The following is a 14,506-nucleotide window of genomic DNA, read 5'->3' on the forward strand; positions in this document are numbered from 1 at the left end:
CTCATTAAGGTGAATATTGCTCTGGACAGACACAGGTACCCATCAGTGTCTTTTCCACTACAAGATCAGTCTGGTTTTGGGAAAGAAGAAGAGCAATGAAGAAAGACATAAAAAAAAAAGGAATTATTTTGGCTTTAGTCACTGAAAAAACAAAACACAGATAATTGTCTTTTATTCAGATGTACTTTTAGAATGTGCCACTTGTCTGGCGACTACCAAAACTGGTCCTGAGACAGAAAAAGTCGACTCCTGAAATCAAGACAGTCAATCAGACAGTAGCCAGTTGTCCTTGGTTTTTTACTAATCATGTAATTTAAATGTGTATCAAATAATGTCCTGATTTAGTACAACACAACATCTGATTTGACCTTGCCTGTTTTAAGAAGAATAACGTAGTAGATTCTAAAATTATATACAGTAAAAAAAAAAAAACCAAAACAAACAAAACCCCCAAATAAAACAAAAACAAATAAACAAAAAAAACCCACTTTTCTCTGCTTTAAAATCAATTTCAAAAAGACATCAGGTTGAGAGAGTAAAAAAGGCTCGGGAGAAAACGATTATAAATTTCAAAGGTCTGTCTTCTGCACACACAAAGAACAGCAAGTAGCACCAGGTGGTGTAGATCATCTGGCTCCTTGTAAACAGACTGAAGCCTCACAAAGGTAATACCTAGAGGAATTATCTCAGTTTTTCATCTGCAAAGACAGAAACATTCATCAACCAGCAAGTCATTCAGGTACATTATATTTTTCAAATATGTTGTGTCCACTGACTACCAAACGGTTGTGCCTTCTAAAAAAGATCACTAAAGATCATTGTCCAAGACCCCAAGACAGTTCTTAAGAGCTACAAGATGAAAAACCCTCATTTTTGTCCTCTAAGGGGAACTGAAGGAGCCACATTAACTCCTGACACAGTGCTGAGCACTAGGATAGAGCATTCCAGAAATACAGATAATTTACAGCTATTTTCCTTTCTGCAGATATATCACCTGAACGTAAAACTGTAATTTTTGCAATAAATATGACTCATCATTCAGTAGCGAGGTGAGAATAAATCTGGCTAATTTATCAAACCCAATGCCAAAACATCATTAGCACTGTTAATGGAAGTTGTTATTGGATGCCTTGTCCCAGGGGAGCCTTGGTTTAAAAGTACTATCAGAGGAAGTGTTGGATATGAAATTGTATCCAATTATTCATAAGGTGATGGCTGTGGATGCTTCAGTCAGTCAATCCAAGCTTTTATTTAAAGTGGAGAATCCCAGCATTAGCCTGCTGTGATTTGAAATCCCATCTTGGGTCACAAGCCTATACATTTACCAGAAATGCTTCACCTTTGGTAAGTAAAAGGAAAGTAAAACCAGACTTTGGAAGCAGGGAAGAGATTTACACTTAGAAGATCTTGGTACAACTCCTTATTTTTTCTAGGACTTTCTACTTCTCCACCAGAAAAGATGTGCTGGCCCTGCTGCCTCAGGAAACCCTTCTCAGAGCACACACCTCCTCGTTATAAATAGGTCAATAAACTCCAGGTGTCAAATACAGTGACGCTACAAGTTCACACGAGCTCACTAACATGCAATGTGAAACATGAGTACACAGAGATGGATTTATTGAAGGCCCCAAGAAGGATGCATTTTCCATATAAGCAAGCCCATAAGGGTGCTGTGGGGTGTGGAAAAGCAGAGTGAACATTTGCACCCCTTTTCTTCTTCCCTCCCACGCTCATCACAGCACCAACTCTGCAACTGCAACCCTGAAAAGCCAACAAAAAGCTTTGAAACTGTAATATTCTTTTGTCAGGATCACAGCCACATCCCACTGCTGCACTAAGAATGGTTTCCTGCACAAACCTGAAGTCAGACACATTCTCTGGTCCAGCCCTGCCCAGGGCTGAGCCTGTCCCACGGATCTCGGCTGCTGCAGAGGTGCATGAATGGGCATCCACAATCCTGGCCTCATTCTGCACAGAGCCCACTGCAGGATTCAGACCTCTGTCCTTATGACAGGCATTCAAACCCACAGAAAGGCTTGCTATCCACTAAAAGCAACATTTTTCATGCCGTGCTGTTACATATTGCACAATATCCCTGGCACCTAAGACAACAGGCAACCGAAGCTGATTCAACATGAACTTTAATCAAGATAATCAAACTTGGTCTGAAAACCCAATCCAAATACACAGCACTTCCCACCTACACTTCATTCAGCCAGGCCCACGGACAAACCACTGAGAGAGGCTGAAACTCCAGAGCACTCAGGCAGTCATATTTCTGTATTTAGGATTAAACTCTTAATATTTAGTGTGCTTTAAATTGATATCTTACTGCTGTTCCTCATTACAACCTAAAAAAGCAGTCAAACTGGTAATTTTTTTCATACAATATTAATCCTGCTTTAAAAAGATTTCCACCTCCAACAACAATTGCCAATTCAACACCTCTGAACTGAATATAAAGAAATAGAGATTGGTTAAGTTCAAGTACTTTTTATTACATCTAATAGCAGTATCCCTCTAAAGGAAAACAATGTCCTTGAAATTTATGAGCTCCATGAACCTCTGAGCCTATTTAAAATGATCTTCACTTTTCCATAAATTCTACTATTTAAGCACTGGTGGAAGTTACCCATCTATTTCAGATCATGTAACTTATGCAATTAATTTATTCAGGAAGGATCAAATGGATTATTTTACCAGCATTACACGAAAATGTGCCATAGTGCATACATTTTTGAGCAGAGAGCAGAGCATAAATTTATTTAAATGAATGGGTTCAGTGATTCTGGACAGACTCTTCAGAGCTGAGCGTGCAGCCTGGCTGTGCTTGCAGGACTGGGTACCCGGGCTGGCTAAAGCAGATCTGAGCCCAGCAGCTTCCACTGCTGCCGTTTTTCACCCAGTGCCAGTGTACCGAAGGAAAGCTCAGCTCCGTGGACGGATGTAGCAGAGAATGAAAACGTGAAATGCAGCTGCCCACGTCCTGCCAGCTCGTTCAGCGAGCCGGAGTTCCGAACCAAAAGCGGCGCGCACGGACAATGTGATGTGCAAAAAAAAAAACCCTCCGCTGGAGTTGGCGTATTTTAAAGTGCCTGGGGGAGAGGGAGAGCTGAGCGCTGCCGGGGGGGCTCTCCCGCCGGGTACCGAGGGCAGGGGCGATGCTCCGGCTCCGGCACGACCCCCGCCCCGCCCCGGCTGCCGGAGGCTCCCCCGGGCACAGCCCCATCCCTCCTTAGAGTGCCTTAGATCCTGTCGCCCGGGAGCACCGGGCGCAGCGATCTGGTGATGAAAACTTCGATTTTGTGAGGATGACATCCAAGTTCGGCTGCTCCCCGGTACCATCTCTCATATGCCGCCCGAGACTCGAAGCGAGCCGGTGCCGAGAGACACCGGTACCGAGAGCAGCCCGGAGCCCCAGCCCCGCCGGCCCACGGGGCGGCACCGCCGGGCCAAGGGACGTGACCGCCGCCCGGCCGCTGCCAAAATCCCCCCGGGAAACCTCCCCGGCCTCGGGGCCGCTCCCTGCCCGCCCCGAGCGGAGCGGGCGGCGATGAGGAGCGCCCCGCACCGCCGGCCAGCCCGGCCGCTCCCGCGGTGCCACCGCGGCTCCCCGCGGCCAGGGCAGCATCGCCCGCACCGTGCGGCTCCCCCGGCGCAACTCGCGGGGAAGCGGAGCGCAAACTACTGCGGGACCCACTGCTGACCGACATCCCAGCCCCGATACGGGTCCGGACCGGGCTGGGTCCCCTTCGGGCGACCCCAGCGCATCCCCGAGACAGCTCCGCGGGGCTCCCTCTTTCCCCCGGCCGAACCGCCCCGAGGGCGCCCGTGTCCCCCGTCTCCCTCCCGCACACTTTTCTCCAGCTCCGCACAACTTCTCCGGGACGGCGGCCGCCCCCATCCCCGTCTATCCCCGGCCCCTCGGCGCCTCCCGCCGCGGGTCGCACCTGGTCGGGCTGCGGCGGCGGCGGGTTCCCCCTGCCGCCCGGGTGCGCCGGCTGCTCCTTCATGGCTGTCATCGCAGGGGCTCGGCGCGGCGCCTCTCACTGCTGCTGCGGCCCCGGGCACCCCTCCCTCGGCGCCAGCCGCATGACACCAGCCTCCCCTGGAAGTGGCGCGGCGGAGGAGGAGGAGGAGGAGGAGAAAGGAGGACGGGCGGGGGGCGCGGAGCCGCCGCCGCGGCAGCGCCGCTACCGCAGTGCCCGGCGCGCCGGAGCTCAGGGGGCGCCCGGCCCCGCCGTGCCCCTCGCCGGGGGCGGCCGCGCAGCAGCGCCGGGCACCGCGGCCGCGGAGCGCCCCGAGCGGGCACGCTCTGCCCGCCCGCCCCGCTCCCCCCGCTCCGCCCGCCGTGGGCCGGCCCGCCGCCGCCAGCAGGTGTCACAGCCGCTCCCGCCGGCCCGGGAGAGACCATCCGCGCCCCCGCCACGGGGGCGTCGCTGCCGGCTGCGGCCGCGCCGAGACCGCCCCGCGACCGCCCCGCCGGGACCGGCTCCGCCGCTGCTGCCCCGACGAAGGCGGCTGGAAGCGGCAGAGGGAGAAAGGGGAGGAAGGGGTGAAGGGAGCCCGGCTACGCTGCTCGCTTGCTGGAACGCCTCTGGTGCCAGAGAGCTCCGGACTTGCCGGCAGGGCAGGAGCTGTCCCGCCGCTGTCCAGCCCCGGCGCTGTCCAGCCCCGCCAGGCGTTTCAGCAGCCAGCGGCCAAAGGCGCATCTCCCCGGCTCTGCCGGAAGGAATGTTGCCAGCCCCGGACTGGGAGGCTCGGCATGGAGAATCACAACCCTGGTTTGCACCAAGACACTCATCTTGGGAAGGTTTTGAAAGGGGTTCCAAGGACCGTTTTAGCTGAAGTCAGCACAGGAGGTCCTGATATGGAACTGGGAAAAAGGAGAACATCAGGGAAGACCATAGGGATCCAGTTTACCCTGTGTCCATATCATCAGGTAGCTTCAAGGGGTGCTCTATGTAAGGATGAATGAAGGAGACCATCTCAATTTGATTCTAACCATCAAGAAATAAATGGTTGAACTGTGAAGACAGATGCTGACTCCAGGCATAGTGAACACAAGTCTTTGTAAGAGAAAAAAACCTCAAACCCAAGCAGGTGGAACACCCAGGTTTGGGCTGGGCTGCTTGGTAATTCAGGCTGGTTTCATGCCCCAGCACTCAGGAGGATGGAGAGCACAGGACTGTCTCCATGCAGGAGATGGATCACTGGGATGGGAACGTGTGGCTGGCAGGACAGAGCCCCAGCACTCTCAGTCAGCCTGGGTCTCAGGAGGCTGAGAGGTAGAAGGAAAGCTGTCAGCACATAGCAAGAGAAGCTTTTGATCATTTTTAAGATATTTTGCATCAAACCTTACAAGAAAGGTCAATTCTGACTGGATGGTGAGCATAATTAATAGCAGTGACAGAGATCTAAGATTTCAGCCTATGATGGGAACTGTTTTAAAAGGGACAGGAAGATGGCATGGGACTGAGGAACTACACACCAGGCAGCCACAGAATAGAGAGAACTGACTGTTTCCACCTTCCACTACCACCCATTGCTGTGTTGACTCCTCCACCAGTCAAGAGGCACAAAAAAAACCCAAGCAAATGAACTTTGCAAGCACCTAGACAAAAACTAGATGATGACTAATAGCCACCATTAATTTGTCAAGAGTTTATCACGTCAAACAAACCTAATTTCTTTATTTAACAGGCTAACAAGCCTGTCAGCAAGAGAGCAGTGAATGTCACCTAGATTGACTCACAAGGGCTTCCAGCACTGTCTTCCAGGAGAGTTTCATCTGGTAGAGAAAAATATCATCTAAGTAAAACTAAAACAAGTGTCCACAAAACTTTCTCCAGCATCATTTCCATTTGCTTCTGCCAGTGCTGGCAGGGCAGCTGTTGAATACAGGGGCCAAGGCCAGGGAGTGCACAGCAGCACAGACATGCAGCAAGGAGAATCAGAAGTGTGGCAAGCACATGCTGTAAAGGAAAACAGAAAATAACCTGGATTAGTTAGTCTTAAGGAAAGAAAACTGGGGGCTGATATGGAAACTATGTTCAAGTGCTTAAAAGGTGCTAGCAAAGAATGAAAATAATCTTTGATTATTGTCTAAATGTCTCTCTGGAGCAATATGAGTATAACTGGTGATGCCTAGAGTAGGAGAACTGTCTAAATTAACTGACTCAATCTCTTTTTGTTGCTGACTTTATGATCCCTCTCCGGCAAAACACTGAGGGCCACCACACAGTCCCCTGCATGAGACCCAACTACAAGATTGTTCTCACTGCACAGCTGCTTTCTCTCAGCTCTGGAATCAACATCAGATTCCTGGGTTCCTGTGCTTCTCTTGACACCATCTCTTCCCTCACCTCTCCCTTTTACATATCTATTTTCTCTCTTATAATTCATTATTTCCCATCCCAGCTGCTGTCAGCCCTGTCCCTTTACTTCCTTGCCCTCTGCTGCTGTCTCTTTTTGTTTTAACAATTGCGCCATGCAAAGAAAAAGCAAAGAGGGCAGCAAAGGTGGCATCCTGTGCACTCCCATGCCTATTGCTCTGCTTTACTTCCACAGAGCAGCCTTCACTGCCTTTGTTTTGGCTGCATTCTGTTGGATTTGGGGTCTTGTTTGCTCTGAGCAATGTGTAACACAGGGAGACTCAGATTTTGCCTGTGGCCTCTAGGTGCTACAGTAATACAAATAATAACTCTTAGAAGCAGACATGGTCTGATTCGTGCTGTTTATGGCACAGGTCTATTGCTACTCAGCTAATCATTGGGCCCTCATCAAAGCTGAAGAATTCTAATGATTTAAGGTTAGAATAGGCATGTTTCAATCAAGATCACTTTCAGCTTGTTTTCAATAAGACCCATTGTGATGGAGTTCCACTGTTAATCAAAAGGGAAAAAGACATCAGCAGTCATTTAGCTGAAGCTTGGTTATTCATCAACAATATACTCACTGTGAGGTTTTACCACTCTAAAGGACTGAGATATGCAGCATAAGCTTCACAGAGGTTGTGCATGCTGGGTTGGGTTTTCATAAATCAATTAGAATTATGGGAAAGAAGTATTTTTGGGGTAGGACTTTCAGAATTGGTTGTATACACAATTATTCTTATTTAAAGCTTCCTAAAATCAAGGCTAATACTCTTTTTACAGCACTCATTCTTACCTTTTATCAATAATTCTGAATGTTGGTTCATTGATTTATAGTATTGATGCTTTGGTGATTTTTAAAATAAATAAAATAAAATAAATTAAAATAATTTAAAATAATAAATTAAATAAAATAAAAATTGGTGTGGGCATTAGTGAAAACTGGTGAATTAATATTCACCAGCTTTCACTAATGCTCACACCAATTTTTATTTAGGACTTTTTTTGCAAATTACTGTTTAAAAGTCATTTGACTGGGTTGTTTAAAGAACATACATTTTTCAGCCATTAATAGGAGATATCATTGAAACTGGAGGCTGGTACTGAAACTGCTGCCATATGGGTGAAGCAATTAAGTTGTATGGTGTTTATGGTGGTCCTTGTAACATTTTCACCCAAACACCTCACGGTATCACCAGGAAAAGCACCTAAGCCTTCGGTAAAATAGCTGCAGAAAGCCATAGAATTATGGTCTGAATCAGTTCTTTTACATTAATCCACCTTTCAATGGCAATTTAATGTTACAGACTCTTTGTAACTTCCTCCATCTTCACACATGAGTTTTGGGTGCATGAGTCAAAACACAACATGATTATTTTATCTTCCACATAAGCTGAAAATCAGCTCCATCAGAGCATTATCCAATCATTGCAGCTTGCAGCACACCATGACTCAACCACACATATGTTCTGTTGACACAGCAGACTAATGTGCAGTAAAAATTTTGGACAGAAAGCCAGGAAACTGTTTGAAAAGTAAAGGGGCCAGACATATGTGCAAAAAGAATACAGCACAGGATGCCACATGCAAGGGGAATTATCCCTTTTGTCCCTGAAGGAACCCTGGTGGTTTGTCACTCTCCTGGCCTGTCACCCTTCGGGTGATGTTGGGAGTGTGCCTATGTGCCAAAGGCTGCCCAGGTGTGCCAGGTGTTAATCCCTGCAGAGCCCTGGAACATGGGCTGGGAGATGCAGGGTCTGAGCTGCAGGACAGACAGAAAACCTGGTGATGATAAAGCCCTGGTGATGAAGTGATTTCACTGCCCTGTGTCAGCAGATGCTGCTCTGTAGCAGCCACCATGAAGAAGAACAGCATTACTGGCACAGTGCAGGTCCTGGCCCTTCCTCTGGCAGAGAGCTTTGGGTTCTGCTGCTGCTCCAGTGATGGAGTTTCAAAGAACAAACCTGCACCAGTTTTGTTTTCTATGTTTTATATGGCTCTCTTTACTGTGCAATTCCAGTGAAGGTGTAAATACTTCCTATTTATAAGCATTCCCATAAAAACAAGAAGCCACTTATACCCTTTACATCCAGCTGAGCCATTCCTACAAAGAGTGTCTGATTTTTTTTTGTGATCAAGTCAATTGGTAGAGCACCAAGTCTGACAGAGTTCAAGAAGAGTCTAGACAATCCCCTCAATCCCCTAGGGCACTCGGTGTGACTCTTGGGGATGTTCCTTGAAGGGCCAGGAGATGGATTTCATCATCCTTGTGGGTCCCTCCCCACTCAGCTTATTCTGTCATTCTGTCATTCTGTAGTTGAGATTAAGACTGTCAATCACATCTAGCCAAGAAGTTCAGCACTCAGGCTCTTAAAACTGAGGGGAAAACACTCTCATCATAACACCCACAGCCTCTGTACAGTCCAGCTGATGACTTTATGAAAGCTGCAAGGTCATGGCTTGAGAGCTTGTCGATAGCTTTTCCAAATCAAATCTTATGAATAAACTCTGATTATGGATTTCTGACTCATTTTAAAGCTCTGGCAAGTTAGCTAAAAAAAAAAAAAAACCTTGAAATTATAAAGGTGAATTTAAAAATCAAACAAATGTCACCAAAACCCAAGAAAAGTTAAGATGATTGTTCCTCACTTGTGTTTTAAGTGGATTTGTGGGCTTGCAAAAACTAAAGATAGTCCTCCAGAAGAAAACCACTCTGAGTCACATAAAGCTGAAAAACAGACAGATTGTGGTTTTGTACAGAATGCTTTTTAAATTATGACTTTAAATAACTGAATATTTGAACTTTGCTTCTTAAGAAATTCTTTGATAGAGGGAAAATTCCAGGCACCTTCTGCATTTAGAAACACATTTCATTCTAACACCTGCTTCAGTGAAAAGCTGTTTTCTTTGTGAATAAATCGTACTCATGTTTTTCTCTCCTTGTCTTGTTTTAGATAAAACAATCAATGCAAACACTGAGTTAATACAAATAAATGCAAATATATTCCAGCAGGAAAGTTACAAGACTTATTAAAATACCCATGCAAATATGTCAATGAAAGTACAGAGAACAAAACCAAGTACAGACAAAAATAACTCTCATTATCCAACAAACAGCATATTCTAACAATTGTTCAAAGTTCAAAGGGCAGGCCTGACCTACTCCCAAAGTCTCCATGGAGCAACTCTATCCGAATGTATTAACGGAATTTAAATCCTAATGGCAGCTTCCAGCAAAAGATTCAGACCTCACAAGCAGTTCACTAACATGAAACTGCTACAATATAAATAATATAATATAATATAAAACTACTTGTGCATAACTATTATATATATCACTAACACTATTTTTACTCAAGAAAGCAGTTATACAAATCATAGAATAGGCTGGGAAGAGGCAAGACTAGATGTTAGATTTTGAAACATGCATTTCCCACACTCTGACCATTGCACTGTATCTTTAACCTGGCAAAAGTTACTCTAAGAGCTCCTCACCCACGAGAGTTTGCATGTAAAAGCTTTCAGCTTACTGTGTAACTCTTAAGAAGATACATCTGCCACTGAGGGAGATAACAGTACAATTTGTACTGAGGATCAGCCTGTACAGTGAAAAAAATTAAGGTTCACACCTTTAAAATGCTCCTAATGAATATTTGTAGTAAAAGATATGAATCCAGAAATACAGTGTAACCATATATTTGCAAATCTGTCAACATTTTACAGATTAAATAAGTTCAAATTTGGTCAACTAATGACAGGTCTGGGAACTCAGAATTCTCCTATTAACCTATTAACATAGGTATAAATCAGAAACATGTCTAGAAAAAGCAAAAAGATCACCAGAGTAGTCTCATGGTTAAAACCACAAATGAGAGGCCGATTTCTTTTTCTCCTTGATGGTTGTCACACAGCTGTTCCTCAAAAAACTTCATCTGCATGGACATTCTGTGATAGCAAATGGGTCCCTGAGGATCCCCTATCAGTGGTGAACAACTGATAAAGAACTGAGATTAATATCTGCAGGCCCAGGTTATGACCTGAATCACAGTTCACAAAAATGCAGTTGGCCTATTCAGGAATCCAAGACCTCCTTGCTGCTCCTGGAAGACTTGTCAGATTCACAGATATTTAAGCATGAGGGATGCAGGAAGTAGGTGGGATGTTAAACAGAGCCTAAACAGATTAGGTACTTACTACTAAAAATTACCCTGATTGAATGCTTAAATTAATTTCATCCACATTCCTATACCAATAGAAATTATTATCTTCTCCTATTCTAAAATCTTGTAAAAATCTATGTAATTCCCCTGACTCTTTTGATCAAAATTCATTTTTGTAGGCTGATTTTCCGCTGAAGTATTTTCCATCCAGCTCCAATTCACTCTACAAGTAAACCAACAAGCCTCATGAAGCTGACAGGGATTAAACACCAAATTTCTATTGAGAATTGTTTTCCTTTGAAACAGGGATATGGCTACATGCACTTACATTATGCTGAAAATTACAAAAATCTTCTAACATTGCACAGTTTGGGTTTAAAAATGACAACTCCACTGGCCACCATAATTCTAGGATGCCTTAAAACACTGAGGGGAAAGAATGGAGAACAGAAGTGCCTGGTCTCTGTTCAATACTCCTATTTCTGATTAGCAGTCACTGGATAGAGCAGATCTTAGCATGCCAAAAGATTTTTGACTACATCAAAGAGAAGGAGAAGAGGTTTTGTGTAAGACTGGACAACTGAGCTTTTTTCCATGCTGTTACTGCAATATGAAACGGGGCTGTCACAGAACTTTGTGCTAAGAGCCTGCTCATCCACTGCAGATGTTACATAATGAAAGGCATCAGACAGTTGTACAGTAATACATGCATCCATTATCCAAGATTTGTGTAATACCTTTTCCTTCCCAAAGGATCTGAAAATGTTTTACAAACTGATATACAAATTATCCACACAGAAAGCTATTCATCCATCAAGGAAACACAACTACAGCCCAAGGCAAAGCAGAACAACTATGTGAATACACACAAAAAAAAAAAAAAACTTTAGTAAATGAAGGAAGTATTCTCCAGTCAAGGCTGTGAGGAAAATATTAAGTATACAATATGTGAGTATAAAAGACTTAGGAGGAATTTTGCTTTTATAATGCAAATTCTTCAATAAAATACTGTGGGATCTCTCTTGGATATTGGCAATTGCAACATTAAGTGAAATAAGCAAATATTTAAGAATATTAGGTATAATAATAAGTTCTAAGACTAGTTTATTGCTTGTCTTCCTTCATGTTTCCAAATACTGTTGCTACATTTAAAAAAAAAATCTGTTGATGTAGTCTGTCCCAGAAACAGAAGGAGAAGACAGTACCTTACTCAGCAATAGTCTACTCAATTCCTATCAGCACAAGTTAATGCAACCAAGTGTTTCCAAAATGAAAAGCATCACCCCAAATGAACCCAGCATTTAGACTGCATTATGGCTGAACTCTCATTTCAGTCCTAGTTGTGATTATGGGGACCAGACATCTCATTTGGGTCTTATTCTGAGACTTTTCAGCTTGGCAGTCACTTCAGCACTTCTGCTCAATGAAGAAGGTGGCAGAGATACTCAAGGGTACTTGAAGTCATGGAGTGTGATTTGAGGCAAAAGAGAGCTCTTTCCCTTTCAGTACTGGTACCAAGAACCTCTAATTAGAAGCAAAGTGTGTAAGGAAAAATGCAGGCAGTGGGAAAATAATCCAGCTGAAGACTTAGAAGGAGGCATTTAGACGTATTACAGAAAGTTTGGGATTATTTTTAACTTTGAGAACTGGGCACAAACCTCAGACTTCCCAAGTGTGCTGACAGTGTCCTTTCAGAGACTTACACAGGACCACATATTGACACACAGATACTTTGATTCCAAATAAATATCTAAAACCCAGCCTCAGCACCATTACTCATCTGGGAGCTGCATTCAGAAACCCTCTTGAGGATTTCGACAGGCTATTGGGCAGGAGAGGCAGATAAAGAATTGCTGATGCTTCTAACCCTGGAGAATCCAGGAAGTTTGAGAAAAATAAAATGCTATTAAGGAGAAGAGCTATCCTTCACATTGCACCCCTAAGCTAGGCTGGTACAGTGAAAAAAATCACAGAGATGGGCAAAAAAAAAAGGGGATATTATGAAAGTCTGAAATTCTCAGGCCAGCTATTTGCTTGGGAAATTAAAGTAGAATTATAGGAAAGGAATAAAGGGAACCTCCAATTAAGTACCTAAGGTAGTGATATGTAAATGTCATGAAAATGAAAAACAGCTGCAAGTGCAAGGTCAATAATGGAAGCAGCACTAGAGCATTAATGGGATGTGCTGTGGAACTGGGATTTTGCTGTAAAAGGGCAATAAATTGTTCAAGAGGAGCAGGACAAGGGAAGGGGAGGTGTTGCCTCTGTATCAATAACACCTCTGCTGGTTCTGAAGTCGGCAGCTCCAGCAGCCAGAGGGAATTAATGTCTCCTTGAATGACTGCATAAAGACAAAAGGAACCACGACCAGGGGTGCTGTACTGCAGGGAGTCATTCTTTCCCTCTTTAACCTTGAAAATCAAGCACAAGCCCCAGGCTCCACAAACATCCTGAGATTCATGTCTATGTATTGATGGGAGTAATGTGCAGATGCACCCTCAGGATGGATCAGGCAGCAGGAAGGATTTTTATTATACAGTTTATGTCAACTTTCTGAACACAACAGGGACTGTATTTTGTCTCCCAAAAGGAAGGAGAAACCACCAGGGAAATAGAAGAAACATAAAAGAATTGGTTAAGAATCTGAAGTTGTAAAGTTATTCCAATGAGAAGAGTAGGAAAAAAATGAGAGAAAGGTGAAAGAGAGAAGTCTTCTGCAAAAGCAAACTTCAAAAGAAGAAGGAGAAAAGGAATAAGGCTGATGGTTCCAATGCTCGTGTCACACAAAAAAAACCCTGAGTCTACATACTTAACTATATGTTCACAAATTATGAAGACCAGAACATGTAAATAAAAAATATAAAGGAAATAAACAAATAGATAAAATCTCAGTCAACAAATCAATCGCACTCAGAAACATTTGAGGCTTCAGCCATCACTGAACTATTTAAGAGAAATCTCCGAGAAGTTCAAAAAGAAAGGGTAATTCTGGTGGATTGGAGAATGGCAAAAATTCTAAGGAAGGGGAGAATAAAGTTCACACAAGCAGCTTAGTTGTTAGGTGTCAGAAAAGAAAAAAAATATACCTACAAAACTTAGGTTTATAGACAATAAGGTGATAAAAAAAGCCAGCATTAATTTATCCTGACAAGATAATATCCAGCCCATCTCATTTCACTCAACCAACAAACTAGGCATAATCAGGACAAAGTGCTGCAAGACTTCAAGAACAATAGCACATGATTTTCTTGTAAGAAAATTAGATTTAGATGAAATTATTGTTGCACAGCTGTTTGACAAGCTGTGTGAAATGTCAGTTCTTAATACTGAATTGTCAAAAGGGGAAGTAATTTCAATTAGGAACTCTCAGGGACTTTTCGTGCAAGTCCATCACTATTCATCACTATTTCAGCTCTTGGAGTGTTCTTACAGACAGATAAGAACAGAATCAGAATTGGAAGCAGGCTGTAAAAATGATCCAAAATCAACATTGTGAAACTCAATCAAGAAGTGTGTGAAGTGCTACCCACACAGAGCTGAAATCTGTGCAGAAAAGCAAAAAGAGGATGAGCTGCAGCCCAGAAGCAGCACAGAAATGCTGTCCCATGCTCCATCTTGCAGCGGGAATCATCAAATCATGGAATGTCCTGAGTTGGAAAGGACCAACAAGGATTGAGTGCAGGACCCATGAGCTAAACAGGACTCTGCAGCTGATGCTGTTACCCAAAAAAAACACTTCTCAGTCCTGGGAGAGATGAAGAGTAGGGCTTCAATATATGCCAGCAAAATCAATATTTTATCTGATTAATATCAATCTCGTGGGTCTGTTGTCAATTTTGGTCACTGCACTACCAAAAAAAAAAAAAATGTAGGGAGGAACAAGAGGAGCAAGAGAAGTAATTAAGAAAGTGTGAGGAGCAGTTAAAGAAGTTTGATTTTTTTAATCAAGAGAAAACACGATTAGATTTAGCT

At 43.9% G+C, this 14,506-nt stretch overlaps 1 protein-coding gene across 2 annotated transcripts in view; it reads right to left on the bottom strand.

The window, feature by feature from the left end:
• DPP10 (dipeptidyl peptidase like 10) overlaps window positions 1-14,506 on the bottom strand; it is a 437,210-nt gene that overhangs the window by 241,839 nt on the left and 180,865 nt on the right. Inside the window, exon 1 of one of the 2 annotated variants that reach the window (XM_036386651.2) lies at window positions 3,951-4,202. The exons of the other annotated variant lie outside the window; for it this stretch is intronic. Within the exon in view, the coding sequence (XP_036242544.1) occupies window positions 3,951-4,022 (72 nt within the window). The 5' untranslated portion in view covers window positions 4,023-4,202. Of the gene's footprint in view, window positions 1-3,950; window positions 4,203-14,506 lie in introns of those variants that run through there. 2 annotated transcript variants of the gene reach the window in all.

Source organism: Molothrus ater, chromosome 7 (assembly GCF_012460135.2).
Source record: "Molothrus ater isolate BHLD 08-10-18 breed brown headed cowbird chromosome 7, BPBGC_Mater_1.1, whole genome shotgun sequence".
NCBI classification, from domain to species: domain Eukaryota; kingdom Metazoa; phylum Chordata; class Aves; order Passeriformes; family Icteridae; genus Molothrus; species Molothrus ater.